Here is a 14369-nt window from a genome sequence, read left to right as displayed (position 1 = left end):
AATCGTACGTCTGCCCCCACCCCCACGATTCAACCCTCACCGTTGAGGTTTAGTGTGACTAAGACGTCAGAAAGATGGCATTGTTCCTATCGAGAAACATGGTCATTTCCGATCCGGACAAAAATGTCAAGATATACACGATCACCGAGGGCACACAGAGCGGGTTTCCCAAAGAGAAACACTTTTGTGGGAATTGCGGCTGCACTCTCTGGACGGTGCCGAGGAAGTACGGCGGCATGATTCGCATGATTCGGACTAGTCTTCTTGATAATGGGTATGTTTTGGTTTCCCTTTCCATTCTTGTATTTGACAGCATGACGGCTAATCTTCGAACCGTCGTCGAAAAGTCTTGCCCGGTATAAGTCGGAAAGAGACATCTTCATGAAACCGGTGTTGGACTAGTTGTCAGGGTCTCGATGGTAATCAATCGGTTCGAAGCACATTGGTCGCTCTTGAAATCCCGCCGCAACATCGTCACATTGTCCCTGTGGAGGAATCACACTTGATGCATTTCAAGTCTCGGAATGATTCCGAGTACAGCTCGGGACGGTTCCGAGCGCGGGACGTGGGGTCCTCGGGGAGCGTTCCGAACTCGCCCCTGGCCCCTCTCCCCACTACCCCAGAAATGATCGTCAATATTGAACCCCCCATTGTTCCAACGGGCCAAAGGAGCGGGGGGCCGTTACGCGGATGGCTTCCTCGGCAATTCTAGTTCCTCAGAGGAATGGATACCGTTGGATCGTATCATCCTGGTTAATGCCGCTAGTTTGCCGCGCCAAGGTAGCCGAGAAAGCGCCTCTTCAAACTATAGAACATAATCAACAGTACTACATTCATACGCTACTGATCTCCAACCTATTCGTTGAGGTTTCTCATTTGCAAGCATCTCTCTCCTACGCAAGACGTATTCGTGATTGATCAGCCCCAAGATCCTGGAAACCCACAACAACCCGTGAAGCCTATCTAAAATATCATGGCGTCTTCCCAAGCCGATCCCAACGCCGCTTCCGGCGCCGGCGGCGGCTCCCGCGAAGAAGTCAAAGCGGCCTACCTCCAAACCCTCCCCTCCAAGAACCTAGCCCCGCTCTGGACCGTCATGGGCGCCATGGTCCCTCCCCGCCCGGCCCCCAAGGCCGCCGTGACGGCGTGGAAGTACGACGAGGCCCGCCCGCTGCTGCTGCAGGCGGGCGACGTCGTCGACGCGCACGAGGCCGAGCGCCGCGTCCTCATGCTCGTCAACCCGGCCCTGCGCGCGCCCTACACGACCGACACCCTGTACGCGGGCCTGCAGCTGATCCTGCCCGGGGAGACGGCGCCGGCGCACCGGCACACGGCGTTCGCGCTGCGGTTCATCGTCGAGGGGAGCGGGGGTTCACGGCGGTGGGGGGGCGGAAGGTGTACATGAGCCGGGGGGATGTGATTTTGACGCCGAGTTGGGATTGGCATGACCACGGGCACGAAGGTGGGTAGTGGTCGTGGAATGGGGATGCTGCCTACTACTAATGCTGACATGAATAAAATAGGCGACGGCCCCATGATTTGGCTCGACGGGCTGGATCTGCCGTTGTACCAGGCCTTCCCCACCAACTTTGCCGAGATGTACGCCGAGAGCCGGTATCCCAGCGAGTAAGTACACATCAAACCATGAACAGAAGAGCAGTGGTTAACATCCCCTCCCCAGACCCTCGGAAGACATTTCCCACCTCAAGATCCCCTGGTCCCAAGCCCAGGCCCAGCTGGACGCGGAACCCGGCCCCCACGCCCTCTGGCACTACACCCTCCCCACCAACCTCATCTCCCCCTCCACCACGCCCTCCAAGATCCCGCTCTCCCTCACCATCGGGGGGCAAGCCGAGCGCGTCCGGGCCGGCACTTCCAGTGCGCCCCTGCGGGAGTCCTGCTCGTTCGTGTACCACTGCTTCGAGGGCGCCGGCAAGACGCGGCTGACGCTCGCCGACGGGACGACGACCGAAGAGGTCGAGTGGAGGCGCGGCGACACGTTTGCGGTGCCGGCTTGGACGGAGCGGGTGCACGAGGCGGCCGGAGGGGAGGATTGCTATCTTTTCGCGGTGAATGATTTGCCGCTGCTGAAGAATTTGGGGATGTATCGGCGGGAGGGGGAGGAGTTCTTGGGACGTTGGGGTAGGGCTTCTTCGTGATGAGGCATTGCGATTTTGTAGACAAATTAGGTAATTACTAAAAGTCAAACGAAATTCCCATTCAAAGGACCGAGATCGTGACTGTAACCCTCTTCCGCGAGGCTGCTCAGCCAGTCGTAACCGCCGACAGGCAACCAAACATCTCCGAAGCTTCCGTCGTTAAGAAGGTCAGGCGCGACTTCAGGTTGCCGAGTTTGATCTGGGGCCTTGGTGTGGGAGTTTTCATGGTCACTATCTGAATGGGAAGTCAGGATTTGTGGCTGAAGAACTTGGTTTAATTTGCATTCTTGCTTACTCTGGTGAACATCAGAACACTGCTCCCCCGACCGCTCGGCGTAGACCTTCTGCAGGACATGGCGGCACCGCCGCGAGAATCCGCTTCCGTAGTCGTCATAACGTGCCAGCCCTTTCATGCAACGGGCCCAGGTTTCCTTGAGCTCGTCTATGTTGGCGGTCTGAACTTTCCGCAGGGTGGGTGAGGTCAGCACTGCCAGCAAGACCGTGCCCGCCGTGTAGAGATCTGCATGCATGGTGGGATTAGTAGCCACACGATTAGGGGAAGATACGGCCCGAGCGCACTTACAGAATATGGAATACCACCACGGAGGCACCTGGCTGGCGTTCCCCTTGGAAAGCAGGTTGACCAATTCCTGGGCAGCGCGCAAGCAGGCCATGATGCAGCCGGTCAGCATACTCAGCTGGAAGTCCGTGAGGTGCCGGAGGCCCTCGGGTTGCAGGAATGCACCCTGGGCCAGGTCTATCGTGATGGGGCGGAATAGCAGGATCCGCTGATGCAGGTATCTTTTGTACGATCGTCAGCCCGTGGCTCAGGGTACGTGAAAAGAGGGGAAACATGGGTCGCTTACCTGCAGTGTAGCGACGATGATTGCCGTATTTGGATCGGATCCGAGTTTGCAGCAAAGTCGTCTCGATAAATCAGATGTTCGGGCAACTGACGCCGCCATCGAGCCAGGTTGGCGTCAATCTTCAGGATGAAGGTCAGGGCTCCAAAGTCTTTGCCTTCGGAGATGTTTTCAGCTATCTCGGTCGATGCCTCAGCTGGGGGTCGGTATAGACTCCTGGAGTCAACCCAAATATTGAAGGTCAGTCAACCGAATTTTGATGGATAAAGTAAGAAGGAGTACAGAAATGTGATATCTTACTTGAGAACTTCAATCAAACTGTCACTAAGCTTCAGAGCCTGGACGAAGAATGCCACTTCTGATTTGGCACACTCCCGAAGTGGCTGCGAGCAGCTGCCCGGTTCTGGCAGCAGGAGCGCATCGTCAATTGACTCTGGCAGCGGTACCGACGTCGGCCAAATTACCATCGGCGGTCGACCATAGGTCATGCTAAGAACCCTGCACGGATGATAGTCAGTCAGTAAGCGCGGCTCTGTTTCTAACATGAAATGGTGAACGTAAGTACCTGTCCATAAGAATGCAGCCCCACCACGTCCGCCTTCTCTCCTGACGCTCGGCTTGGCTCTCGGAAGCCATGTCGAGTTGAATGCCGATCCCTTGAGCCAGCCGAATAGCTGTCCCCGCCGTCAGCCAGCACTTGTTGATCTTGTCGGTGCTCTGGAGATAATGTGCCGTTAGGAGGAAAGCCTGGACGAGGGAGAGGGAGCCGTGGTCCAGATCGGCATCCTTCAGCAATTCTTGCGATCTGTTGAAGAAGACCAAGGCGTTCTCCTTGAATGAGACAGGGCCGCCGCTGGCGAAATGGTAGGTGCAGCCGAGCGCGAATACCAGGTTCAGGGTGACGTGGAAAGCCCTTGCCTCGTGGATGGTATTGAAGCCAGATTGGCCATGAGTATCTCCATCTTGGATTTCGCTTTTCCCAAAGATATAATCATACCTGCCATCGAAGTTTTGATCAGCAAGGTCCCTTGGTCAATCGGCGAAATGCGCGAACATGCGACGGGGTTTGGTGGCTGGGGACTCTTTCTCACTTCTTCATGAATGTTGGCCTGTGCAGGATTGGATGCAAGGGCTGTGCATAACTCCAGTACTTCGCCAGATGACTGTCCGCCGTTTTGGGGGCCGGGAGGACCTGGGCGTCCAGAAACTCGAGGATCAGTCCCAGAGCCTTCCTCTGCGCAACGGACGCCGGCATTGACGATGAGGAAGAGCTGGCAGCGGCGGCGTTGACAGCTCGGTAGTTGCTGTGGCGCCGCTCCTTGGCGGACACATCCTGCACCTCCCGCATGAACTGGGCCGCGCTGGACGGGCCGAGGAACACGACAGGCCCAGGCTCGTCGGGTGAGGTTTCCGATGCACCCATGAAACCGCCCGGCCCCTGTGTATCTTGTGGGCGTGTCGTCCCGCTGTCGCCCACGCCACTGGACAAAGGAGTCCCGAATTCCTGGGACTGGCGGGAGTCCCCACTACCCGGCAGCGGCGTCGTGCGGGGTGTGGCGTTCCAACTGGTCGGGACTGTCGCTGGTGGCGGTGGTGCGGGCGATGGCGTGACTGGTATCGCCATTGTGGAAGACTGGACTCCATTGGCAGCGGTAGCGCCGTTCCGAAGTGCAGTATTAGCAGGCAGAGCAGCGGCGCTGCTCGGGTCACCTCCATTTGGTCCAACTGCCAGAGCCGATGGAGTCTGGCTCAAGATCTGCCGCAAATCCTGCACCTCCGACCTCAGCAGCTGGAGTTCCACCATGTCGACCCTCGACTGCTGCTGCGGGGTGTCCGGGTAGACGCACTGCGCCTCGGGCCGCCGTTTCCGCGCGCAGGGCCCGCAGACCGGGCGCGCGCTGTCGCACTTGGTCTTCTTGTCCCGGCATTCTTGGCAGGCCACCGTCACCTTGCGGCGTTTCGCCGGGCGGCTGGCGCTGGGGCTCGGCGGGTGTTTTGCTGGAGCAGGAACCCGCGATGACGGCATGGTCCGACTGGGTCTGGGGCGCTGAGACTCCCAGGCAGTACTGGATTGCGGTTTCGAAGTGGGATGCCGTTGTTCTTTCTTGTTCTTCTTTTGCCTGTCGCGTTTACGACTGAAAAGGGGTAGCTGGCCACCAAGAAGCCGGAGGAATTGGGAATCTGGGGAAGGCGGGGTCGCAGGGTGATTGGACGCGTATGAGATGCTCGCTGTTGAATTGGGGAACTAGCTGTTTATTTGTTGTTGCTAATTGGTGGAGAGTTTACGATAAACTCCACCCAGGGTTCAATGATGTGAGTATGGTAGAGGGCCCCAGGTATTGTCGAATTCTGGGGTGAACTGAATCTACAATTAATAGCTTGGCGAAGGTTTCCATTTGAGATCGTCATGGACCCGGTGGTTTTCCTGCTACTCTACCAATCGCCAGGCCTTCATCGAGACTTCGACTTGCGAACTCTGGCAAATACCTATGGTTCGCACTGAGCTGTGCTCCTGGACCAGCCTGCTGCATTCGACCAACCCAAGCCAATTAATCACTAAACAATGCGAACTGGGATTCAAAAGGCAGAATTAATTTGGGCGTGCTTTTAGCTTCGCATCATTGGATATTGGTTATTCTCACGAGGTACCAGCCCGGTACTATACGGCAACTTTACTTGCCATCACCACCAGCAGCCGCCTTCTGCCGCGCCTCGAGCTGCTCCCGCGGCGAGACCAGGTTGACCTCGGGGAACCGGTTATCCTGCGCCCACGGCACAAAGTCGGAGCTATCCACCATCCACCGCAGCGCCTCCCGCTCGAACTCCTGGACCACGTCCGCCACCTCGGCCTTCTCCGCCAGGTTGTGCATCTCGTGCGGGTCGTCCCGGCGGTGGTACAGCTCGCACGGCTCGTACAGGCGGTAGACGTACGTCCAGGTCGGGTCGCGGATGGCCAGCGCCTTGCCGACCCAGACGGCGGCGTCCTCGTGCTGCAGCGCGGCCTTGAGGTCGTAGGGGTAGGGCGACTGCTCGAGCAGGGGCTCCTCGCTCTTGAGTAAGCCGCCCTCGGAGTAGGCGTACCGCTTGTGCTCGGCCGCGCCATCCATCAAAACGGGCACGAGGGACCGGCCGTTGTGGGGGAAGTCTTGCCCGACGCCGCACAGCTCGAAGACTGTCGGGATCAGGTCCACCATCTCGGCCATGGCGGCCGACGTCTGGCCGGCGGGGAGCCCGGCGCCCGCGATGATGAGGGGCTCGTGGACCAGCACGTCGGAAAGCCCCGACGGCCACTTCTCGATCAGGCCGTAGTCGCCCAGGTACTCGCCGTGGTCCGTGAAGAACATGGAAACGGTGTCCTTCCACCGGCCGGACTCGTCCAGCGCGGCGACGATGCGCCCGAACTGGTCGTCGAGGCGCGAGATCATGCCGTAGTACGTCGCCTTGATCTCGGCCCAGATCTCGGGCGTGGCGCGGTCGGTGCCGTAGCGCTCGCGGATGTTGCGCATGTACCCGGGCTCGTAGCCCGTCTTGTCCTCTGGTTTCGCGATCGGCGGCATGGCGTCGCGCGCGTACTGCGAGAAGTAGGGCTCCTCGACCTGGAATGGGCAGTGCGGGAAGAGCAGCGGCATGAACAAAACCCACGGCTTGTCGGCGGGAGGACACTCAAGCCAAGTCAGGGCGCTCCGCACGACGGCGTCGTCGTAGTCCATGGCCTGGTGGGCGTTGCGGAGGCCGCGGTAGAACAGGCGGCCCCAGATGCTCTCGTCCTTTTCGGGCGGGGGCGCGCCGGGTTCGCGCTTGCCGAACTTGGGCACGAACTCGGGGGTCTCGAGGAAGCCGTACTCGTCGAGGCTCAGTTCCGTCACCGCGGGCGCGAAGGTGTCGCCGCGGGGCGCCAGGCAGGCGACGTGGTAGCCGGACTCCTTCAGGCTGCGGAACAGGTTCGGCTCCCACGGCTTGATGAGGTTGTGCAGGCTGCGGTGGCCGCTGACGTGGGGGTAGGCGCCCGTGAACATGCTGCAGCGCGACTGGGAGCAGACCGAGGCCTGGGTGAAGCAGTTGGTGAAGAGGGTGCCGCGCCGGGCGAAGGCGTCGATGTGCGGGGTCTGCACCGGGTGGCCCGCCGGGCTCGTGCAGCCCAGCGAGTCGAACCGCAGCTGGTCCGGCATGAAGATGACCAGGTTCGGCCGCTTGCCGCCGTTGGGCGAGTCGACCGCCAGCGGCAGGGGCTTGGGGGCGAGCTTGTGCGGGGGCGGCGCCGACATCTTGGGAGACGGGGGAGTTTGGGTGATTTTGGCGAGACGGCAATATCTCGACACCCCAGTTTGTAAGGCAAGAGATGAGTGCTCGCTCTGAGTATGCAGAAACCACGTTCACGATGTTTTATAAGTGTAAGTTGGCTCACTGCTGGTTCGGGATTGCTCCGATCACGCCATTCCCCTCTCCCCCACGACCGGAAAGCTCCCCGAGGGTGTATACTAAAACGGACGATGCTCTCGACTCCATCAATCGCCGACTACCGAGTGGACCATTTCGGTTAAATAACATCGAAAATTAGTACAATGGGTATCCATTTCAGCCTTTTCAACCCATCGACCAATCTGAATGGATTGGGGAATGTCCAGTCGGGGTTGGTACGGCATTTTGGCTAGTGGATATGCGAAGGCCGAGTGAGACGGGATCTGGGGATGGCCAGCCGCTATCTCGGCACCATCTCCTCCCACTGCATTTGCATATTAAGCAATCATGCACGCATCCCGATATTTTACCTTTGATGATATTCTGCGAGTTTGACAGCAATCATGGGCCGACTTCCATTCCACAATGATTTCTCAACGTCTGCTACAACATCGTATTGGGTGCAATGGGTTTATCATTCGCTGGCAAGTCCCCCAAAAGCTATGTGCCTGCTGAGGGTGACGGTTTTGCAAGCTTGCACAATTCTTATATCGCACAGTCGGACATTCAGTACAGGCATCTCAGGGCATTTCAGTCTCTTAGGCGGATCTAATTCCGTCCACTAGCATTGGCCCGACCCACTGTATTTTGGAGGTCGCGATAATCGATCGCGACCCGACTCGGCCGGGCATCAGCTCAAATGATTGCCGAATCCTAAAATAGCGAATCTCTAGCCGGTAATCTTCTTGGCGATGGAAATGGATGCTGAAGAAGAGAAGAACCAGCCCCGAGAAGCTGTTTGGCTCTTTTCCAGAACTCCACTGAAACCAGTAAAGATGGCTGTCTGTTCTGCCAAGTCTGGGGTTTCGGCAACACCAGCTACGAACCTATGACCTCATCATTGCGGCCCCACGAACCGTAGCTCTTCCTCCGCAGCTCCCAAGCTCCCAGCCCGCCCTGGTCGTCCCGCGACAGAGAGCGAACGAGCGAGCGGTTACGTCGTTGTGCCTGGCTAGACCTGCAATTGAGAACAAGGACGGCCGCATGCTATCAGTGTGACGGATGCTTCGGACACCAAACACTGAACTTGATAGATTTCCTTCTTCTCACATATAAGAACAACCCAATCCGTTCTCCAGACTCGTCCTGTCCCGACTTGCCTAACTTCTCGTCGTTCCCGCGTTGTACACTGAATCCCTCCCCTCCACCATAATTGTCGCCGCACGCTGGTTTTCTTTAGATATAATACGTAATTCTCCGCCAAAATGTCGAAAACCCAGCAGAAGCCCAAGTCCACTATTGAGTTGTACTCGCCGACCTACTTCGCGGCGTGCACTCTGGGCGGTATCATTGGTACGTCGCATCGCCTGAGATTGTTGCAGGATAACGGAATGGCATTTGCTGACGGGTGCGCGTGAACAACAGCCTGCGGTCCGACACACACCTCGGTCACGCCGCTCGACCTCGTCAAGTGCCGCCGCCAGGTCGACTCGTCCATCTACAAGTCCAACGTGCAGGCGTACCGCAAGATCTACGCGACCGAGGGGCTGCGGGGCATCTTCACGGGCTGGGCGCCCACGTACGTCGGCTACTCCTTCCAGGGCGCGGGCAAGTACGGCTTCTACGAGGTCTTCAAGTACTACTACGGCGAGAAGCTGTTCCCGAACGCGCCCAAGACGCTCGTCTACCTGGGCGCCAGCGCCTCAGCCGAGTTCCTGGCCGACATCGCCCTGTGCCCCTGGGAGTCGATCAAGGTGCGCATGCAGACCACGATCCCGCCCTACGCCCGCACGCTGCGCGAGGGCTGGGGCAAGGTGACGCAGAAGGAGGGCGTGGCGGGCCTGTACAAGGGGCTCTACCCGCTCTGGGGCCGACAGATTCCATATACGATGGTTAAGTTCGCCAGCTTCGAGAAGACGGTCGAGTTGATCTACAAGCAACTCGGCAAGCCCAAGGAGGCCTACACCACGCTGCAGCAGACCGGCGTCTCGTTCCTGGGCGGCTACATTGCCGGCATCGGGTGCGCCGTGGTGAGCCACCCGGCCGACGTCATGGTCTCGAAGCTGAACGCGGACCGCAAGCCCGGCGAGGGCGCCATGACCGCCGTCGGCAGGATCTACCAGAACATCGGCTTCAAGGGGCTCTGGAACGGCCTGCCCGTCCGCATTGTGATGATTGGCACCCTGACGGCGTTCCAGTGGTTGATCTACGACTCGTTCAAGGTCGGTCTCGGAGTAAGTTGACCCGATCTTGAAACCCCATTGCATCATAGCATAGCTAACACTTTACAGCTCCCGACGACTGGAGGTCATTAGATTGGGAAACTAGACTGGGCATAGAGCTTCTGGTGATTTGGAATTAGAACGGCGTTCCAGGCGTATTGGTGGTTAATATACCGACTTGGATGGGTAGCGTAATGTTTTGCTTGCCAGGCCAAAATAAATCAATTGATTTGCATCTCGAGGTAGCTCTTTAGGGCTGCAGGAACTTTTCTGTTTGACATGCTCGGTGACACACCTCATGCAGGCACTTAAAATGAGACAGATGCACACTACTAGTCCAACTGCCAAACCAATGCTTGGGAATATTTCATTTTTGATATTCTGTTGTTATTGACATTTCCGCTACCAGACCAATCAAAAGCTGCGATGCAAGCTTGGAGGTTGGAGCATTAATGCCATCATCATTCCAGTCCAAGCAGCAGGGGTCCGTTCCCCACGCAGCTCGAGCGGCTCGGCTTCTGATTAGGTCAACTGACATTGAATCCATGCACCCAGCTCCCGCCCGATGACCAAACAGCAAAGGCCCAAGCAGAAGAACCACGACTTTTGTAACCACCACACCTACCTGCCAATCCGATTAATTGCAGATGGGCATGATGTGGTAGAGATGCGTTCAACCCCGAGATTCTCCCTCTAATGTGCATCCCCACCTAGCCTTCTGGAGGCAAAGTGTGCCGCCGCCATGCTTTCTGCCTTTACCGCTCGCCCCATCATCGAGCTCAAGCCGCGGGATAAGTCCAAGATCGAGACCATCCTCGCAAATGGTATGTGCTGCTGCCCTCTGGTTCCTTTTCTTTGTGAGCGTCTACTGATGAAGTGCTACCGATTGTCTCAGGCGATCGCGTGCTTGTGGGCTTGAACACCGGCTCTCTACGGGTTTACCGACTCAACAACATCTCCCTCTCCAATGGCAATAACAACACCGCCAACAACAACGGCCATGCCAACAACGGCACCTCCTCCCAGCCCGGCAGCCTCCCCGACGCCTTGAGCCCTCCGACCTCCAAAGCCGGCCCGCCGTCCTCGAAGCCCACCGACCTCCTGCGCGAGGTCGAGAAGTTCTCCACGCGCGCCGTCGAGCAGCTGGCCATCATCAAAGAAGCCAACACCCTCATCTCCCTCTCCAACTACCACGTCTCCCTCCACGACCTCCAGACCTACGAGCTCATCGAGACCATCCAACGCACCAAGAACGCCAGCTGTTTCGCCGTCACCAGCAACATTGTCAAAGATGGCGCCACGGGCATCCCCGAGATCATCTCCCGGCTCGCCGTGGCCGTCAAGAGGAGGCTGCTGCTGTGGAGCTGGCACGAGAGCGAGCTGGGCGACGACGTCACCGAGATCGTCCTCCCCGAAGCCATACGAAGCGTTACCTGGGCCACGGCCACCAAGATCGTCTGCGGCATGAACGCCGGCTTCGTCCTCGTCGACGTCGAGACCTCCACCACGACCGAGATCGCTGCCGCCGCCACTGCCGCTGCGGGGCAGGCGAGCCGATTCGGGGCCGCCAGCATGGGCTACATGGGTCTCGGCGGATACATGCCCAAGCCGCTGGCTGCCAAGCTGGCGGACGGCGGGATGCTGCTGGCCAAGGACATCAACACACTCTTCATCGATGCCGAGGGCAAGCCCATCGAAAAGCGCCAGATCCCCTGGCAAAATGCACCCGACAACATCGGCTACAGCTATCCCTACATACTGGCCCTGCAGCCGCCCAGCAAGGGCGCTCTCGAAGTTCGGAATCCCGACACCCTTAGTCTCCTGCAGAACATCAACCTGCCCGGTGCTGCCCAGCTGCACTTTCCGCCGCCGACCTACAGCTTGGCCCATGCCGGCAAGGGCTTCCACATCAGCAGCGACCGCTGCGTATGGAAGATGGACGCCACCGACTACGACGCCCAGGTCACGGACCTCATCCAGCAGGGCTTGCTCGACGAGGCCATCAGTGTCCTGGGGATGCTGGAAGACGCGCTGCTCAAGGATAAGACCGGGACCATGCGCGAAGTCAAGATGCGCAAAGCCGAGGTGCTGTTCAAGGCCAAGCGGTACCGGGAGAGCATGGATCTCTTCAACGAAGACGAAGTGCGCGCACCGCCCGAGCGAGTCTTGAAGCTGTTCCCGCGGATGATTGCTGGCGACATGTCGTGGGAAGCACAGGCGGACGACGAAACGGTGGCGACGGCGTCGGCAACCGACACCGACCCGCATGAGGAAGACGGCCCGACGGAGGACAACAAAGTGAACGGAGGTGAGGGTAAGGATGAGCCCATTGATGCTGCGTCCCCATCGAAAGCGGGTGCGGGCGCCTTCTCCAAGTACTGGCCCCTTGGCGGCGGAGGAGGACACAAGAAGACAGACTCTGATGGTGCTTCCATAATGTCGTTCAAGAAGGGCCCAGCCTCCAACCTGAAGGACGACGATGCTGCCAGCATCAAAGGGTCGGACGTTGCCTCAATCGCAAATGCCAGGGACGATGGGCCCCTGTCTGGCGACGACCTGAAGTCGGCCGTGGGCGAGCTCAGGTCGTATCTTGCCGGCACGCGTGCCCGTCTGCAGCGCTACATCGACCCCGTCACGGGCAAGCTGAAGCGCCAGACCTCTTCCTCGACAGAACCCTCGGTCAGCTCCGCCGAGGATCCTTTTACCACACTACTGGCAGGGTCAGCGGATCCCGAGTCCGACCAACAACTAGCCGAAACGTTACGAACCACCTTCAGCATTGTTGATACAGCGCTATTCCGGGCTTACATGTACAGCACGCCGGCGTTGGCTTCGTCTCTCTTCCGCATTGCCAACTTCTGCGACCCGAAGGTCGTGAACGAGAAACTTCTCGAAAGCCACCGCTACAACGACCTGGTGGAGTTCTTCAACGGCAAGAAGCTGCATCGCGAAGCCCTCACTTTGCTGCGGCGGTTTGGGACAGCATCGGAGGACCCCAATGACCAAGACGAGAAGTCTGCCGCGAAGGCAAACGATATCAACGTCAACGTGGCTCAGCCAGACGACCCTCTGGCGATACCCATCAACCCCTCGGAGATTCCGCGTCAACTGCGCGGCCCTCAACGGACGGTCATGTACCTGCAGGCTCTTCCCCCAGATCTGATCGATCTGATACTGGAGTTTGCCGATTGGGTACTCCGGCGAGACCCCAACCTGGGCATGGACGTGTTCTTGGCCGATTCCGAAAATGCCGAGACGCTGCCCCGCGAACGGGTCGTAAACTATTTGGGCAACATCGACGAGCTCCTCGAAATCCGGTATCTCGAACACATCATCGGCGAGCTAGGCGACGCGACGCCGGACTTCCACAATAGGCTGGCCGAACTTTTCATCAATGTGCTGCGGGCTGGAGGCGGCGACGAACACGGTGGCAACGAGGGCGAGAAGGCGCCGATGATGGAGCGGCTGGTCAAGTTCCTGCGGGAAAGCAGGCAGTACAGCCTTAGTCGGGCTTACGGCATTATCCCCAGAGATGGTGAGTATTCAAAAGGCGTTGACGTTGTCGAGGCTGGACACTAACGTTCGCGACAGATTCGGCTTTCTACGAGGCGCAGGCTGTGATCCTCTCCAACATGGGCTCCCATAAGCAGGCCTTGGATATATACGTCTTCAAAATGCAGGACTACGCCAAAGCTGAAGAGTGAGTTGGATCATCTGAAGAAACCACGACGAACCGGAAAACTGACAAATGTGTGTGTCTAGGTATTGCAATCGTATACACAAAATTCAAACCGAGCCCAGCCGGCCATCCTCGCCCTCGGCACGCCGGAACTCACGTCCATCTTCAGCCAACCCGGCATTCTCCGGTCTGCCTCCGTCGCAAGATCCTCAGCAACAGGACGACCCGGATGGAGCGCCGTCCATCTACCACACCCTGCTCGGCCTCTATCTCACCCCGGCCCCGCCGCACAAGCCGAACCTGGAGCCGGCGCTGGACCTGCTCTCCAAGCACGGCTCGCGGCTGCCCGCGGCGTCGACGCTGTCGCTTATCCCGGACGACCTTGCCGCCAACCGACTCGAGTCGTACTTTAGCGGGCGGATCCGGGCCGCCAACTCGCGGTTGGCCGAGTCGCGCATCGTGGAGGGGTTGCGCAAGACGCTCCTGGTCGACACGCAGGCGACGCTGCTGCTCGGCGAGGATAGCGTCCCGGGTGGCAGTAGCGTGAGCGGCGGCGGCGGACGCAACCGCCGCGTCGTGGTGGGCGAGGAGAAGGTCTGCGGCGTCTGCCACAAGCGGCTCGGCAACAGCGTCGTGGCTGTGATGCCCGACAATGCCGTCGTGCACTACGGCTGCCTGGGGCGGACTGGGGGCGGCGGGGTTGGCCCGGCTGGGGGGAGTTTTAAGGGGAAGGGGACGGTGGCGGGGTCTTGGGGGAGGAGTTCTTGAAGAAAGTCGCTCTCCCCTGAAGAAGGAAAGGGTGTAACAATAGGATTGCATCTGCATTGTTTCCTGCGCGTTTAAGCTTTTGCTGAGATTGGGACACTAGGTGTCATTGGCACGATTAAGTCGACAGTGAGCGGTCGTGGAGGAAACGGAAGAGCGGGCAAGGCGTGTAGGTGTATAGGCGAGCCGCGGTGGGCCTTAGTAGGAGGTTGTTGTTATATGCATGAATGTGGGACGAGTTCACGAGTTCTCTTGGTGTTTTCGCATCTTGTCAGGGCTAAGG

General features: G+C 58.8%; 5 protein-coding genes across 5 annotated transcripts; 3 read left to right on the top strand and 2 right to left on the bottom strand.

Moving 5' to 3' along the window:
* Positions 1–973: 973 nt before the first annotated feature.
* Positions 974–2159, top strand: PG985_007958 (uncharacterized protein; the record flags this gene model as incomplete). Its single annotated transcript, XM_066827726.1, has 3 exons — positions 974–1397; positions 1524–1626; positions 1682–2159. The coding sequence occupies 3 exons, from the start codon at positions 974–976 to the stop codon at positions 2157–2159; spliced, it is 1005 nt and encodes a 334-aa protein (XP_066682638.1).
* A 44-nt stretch (positions 2160–2203) lies between these two features.
* On the bottom strand, positions 2204–5048 carry PG985_007957 (C6 transcription factor; the record flags this gene model as incomplete). The annotated part of the gene is made up of 7 exons (XM_066827725.1): positions 2204–2394; positions 2455–2679; positions 2743–2960; positions 3026–3238; positions 3323–3520; positions 3588–4049; positions 4114–5048. The coding sequence occupies 7 exons, from the start codon at positions 5046–5048 to the stop codon at positions 2204–2206; spliced, it is 2442 nt and encodes an 813-aa protein (XP_066682637.1).
* A 646-nt stretch (positions 5049–5694) lies between these two features.
* On the bottom strand, positions 5695–7287 carry PG985_007956 (uncharacterized protein; the record flags this gene model as incomplete). The annotated part of the gene is made up of 1 exon (XM_066827724.1): positions 5695–7287. One exon carries the CDS (start codon positions 7285–7287, stop codon positions 5695–5697), a length of 1593 nt encoding a protein of 530 aa, XP_066682636.1.
* Positions 7288–8685: 1398 nt separating this feature from the next.
* On the top strand, positions 8686–9735 carry PG985_007955 (mitochondrial phosphate carrier protein; the record flags this gene model as incomplete). Its single annotated transcript, XM_066827723.1, has 3 exons — positions 8686–8773; positions 8846–9654; positions 9712–9735. The coding sequence occupies 3 exons, from the start codon at positions 8686–8688 to the stop codon at positions 9733–9735; spliced, it is 921 nt and encodes a 306-aa protein (XP_066682635.1).
* A 649-nt stretch (positions 9736–10384) lies between these two features.
* PG985_007954 (uncharacterized protein) lies at positions 10385–14089 on the top strand (the record flags this gene model as incomplete). Its single annotated transcript, XM_066827722.1, has 4 exons — positions 10385–10466; positions 10538–13177; positions 13234–13342; positions 13405–14089. 4 exons carry the CDS (start codon positions 10385–10387, stop codon positions 14087–14089), a joined length of 3516 nt encoding a protein of 1171 aa, XP_066682634.1.
* Between the last annotated feature and the right edge of the window lie 280 nt (positions 14090–14369).

Source organism: Apiospora marii, assembly GCF_038362585.1.
Source record: "Apiospora marii strain CBS 49790 chromosome Unknown utg000005l_segment0_segment0, whole genome shotgun sequence".
Classification (NCBI taxonomy): Eukaryota; Fungi; Ascomycota; class Sordariomycetes; order Amphisphaeriales; family Apiosporaceae; genus Apiospora; species Apiospora marii.
Note: the sequence above shows the minus strand (reverse complement) of the source record. Positions and strands in the feature narration are given on the sequence as shown.